Here is a 2141-nt window from a genome sequence, read left to right as displayed (position 1 = left end):
CATTGGTAGAGTGTATCGGCCCCTTTATCGGGTCTAAGAGTTTAAGTAGTTTGAGTGGCTCGTTGTCACTCACTTCGCCTTGTACCTTTGAATATTCCAACGTTTTGGTTTCGATCGGTTTTAAAGTAGTTGAGATACAACAAAGAATTCTTTAGTCAAAGTCTCCTGTTGCCCACAAGTTTGTGTGCATCTACTCGTGTTTGATCTCTCTCGTTTGCAGCGATCTACATTTTACCCGTACGCAGCGCCTGTTCGTGCTCTGTGACTAACATACCCCCGAGAGAATGTCGTCTCCACCCGGAACGGCTGGTCTGGTGCTCCGACGCACCGTCTCTCAAGAGATGCAATACGCACCCATGATGTCGTTGCCGTTCGCGGCCTACCCCGCAAAGGAAGGCATTAAAAATGTCGGAAACCGTCGAGGAGCGCGAAGGCCAACTTGAACGCCATGCGTCTGCAGAGATTAAAAGCAAATCGATTGCGATGCAAACCCCAGAAGAACATTCTAGGCGACTTCAAAACCTCAAGGCAAAGAGATTTATGGAATCCCCAGAGCAACATCGAGCTCGATTGGACAGTCTTCAAGCAAAGCGGCAGCTGGAGTTACCTGAAGATCGTGACGTTCGATTGACTGCATTGAAAGCTCAATACTCAGCTCAAACTGCGGAGGCGCGATCAAGTCGTTTGGGGTACCTTAAGGCGCAACGAAAGGCTTTGCATGTGTTTGAAAGCGTCGAAGAACGGAAGAGCCGACTTGAACGCCGGCGACAAGGGCTTCATCGCGTTCAAGAAGCCAAGATCAACGATGTAACTGCCTCGGAAGCGCAATGTGCCGCACTGGACGACGCTGGCTTGCTCCATGAATGCTCCAAGGACATGAAGTCCAAAATCCTGGGTGAATTGGGATTTGCCCTTGGCCCCTCTGGAATAGATCAATGTGTGTGCTGTGTGTGCGATCGTTTGGCATTTACAACTGATGTCCATGTGTACTCAAACGAAGATAAGGACATCCTGCAATCCATGGCAGCCCGCTTGCGAAATCCTGACGCCACATTGCGCGATGAGTTGGTCGCGTATTACGATTGCAAGGACATATATCCTGCCTTTGTTGGTTTGATGCTCTCGCGCAAAGGCATCACGCATGCTGGCAATGTCAACAACATCGAAAATCCGAAGGATGTCGACTTCAACGTTTGCTTGGAGTGTGAAATCGTCCTCCTTCAGCCTTGGCTAAGTGAACTGCCACGTCACTACGTGTTTCCGGGCGAGCCAGTGGATAGCGAGCGTGACATCGACCATGAATTTGATGACCACAACGAACATGCAATTGCATATGCTGATCAAGAGGCCTGTCTGTATGACGATCCCATCGAAGACAATGATGGAAGTTCCATAGATGCGTTGGCAGAAGTGGAATTTCCTGATTTCTCGGAGATTCCTGTTGAATCATGGCCCTTGCCCCCCAAGCACGCCATTGCAAACCACTTCTTCGTTGGTGAGCTGCCCGACGAACTCTTCAAGGCCACATGGGCTGAGATGTTAATGTGTTCCCTGGTGAGTGTTGTGGCTCAGACACGCATCATCCGTGGAGGCGAGCACCGAATGATCCGTTCCCACTTGATCCTGTTCGACGCGGTCCCTGGTCCATGCTGCCGTTTGCTCATTTACATTGTGGAACTGACTTTGTCTTTCAACAGGACAATGCCAGTATTCATAGTTCACATGCAACGAAAGCATTTTTGGAGATGTCTTGCCTTGGCCGGCATTATCACCGGACTTGAATCCGATAGAAAATGCCTGGGCACACCTTTCGCGCAAGGTATATGATAACGGTCGACGCCAATTTAACAATCGGAGCGATCTAAAGCGTCAAATTTTAGTATCGTGGTCTGAAATGGAGCACAGCTACTTTGAAACGCTCATTGCGTCCATGACTTCTCGGTGTCTTGCAGTTCATGCATTTCATGGTGGTAAAACAAAGTATTGAATGTATTTTATATCTTGAGTTTTGTATTGTCCATGTATATTTGTCGCACCATACAAACACAAATTTGAGGATAACTTCCCGACAACGACGAATTCTAAAGTTCTAGAATGTACCATGTATTTGTCGTGACAAGGAGTACATTATATCCAAAAAT

The 2141-nt window shown here is 48.0% G+C and overlaps 1 protein-coding gene across 1 annotated transcript; it reads left to right on the top strand.

The window, feature by feature from the left end:
* Positions 1-405: 405 nt before the first annotated feature.
* On the top strand, positions 406-1781 carry H257_17934 (hypothetical protein; the record flags this gene model as incomplete). The annotated part of the gene is made up of 2 exons (XM_009846903.1): positions 406-1635; positions 1698-1781. 2 exons carry the CDS (start codon positions 406-408, stop codon positions 1779-1781), a joined length of 1314 nt encoding a protein of 437 aa, XP_009845205.1.
* Between the last annotated feature and the right edge of the window lie 360 nt (positions 1782-2141).

Source organism: Aphanomyces astaci, assembly GCF_000520075.1.
Source record: "Aphanomyces astaci strain APO3 unplaced genomic scaffold supercont1.127, whole genome shotgun sequence".
NCBI lineage: Eukaryota > Oomycota > Saprolegniomycetes > Saprolegniales > Verrucalvaceae > Aphanomyces > Aphanomyces astaci.
The sequence above is the reverse complement of the archived record's forward strand: the minus strand, read 5'-3'. Positions and strand labels throughout refer to the sequence as shown.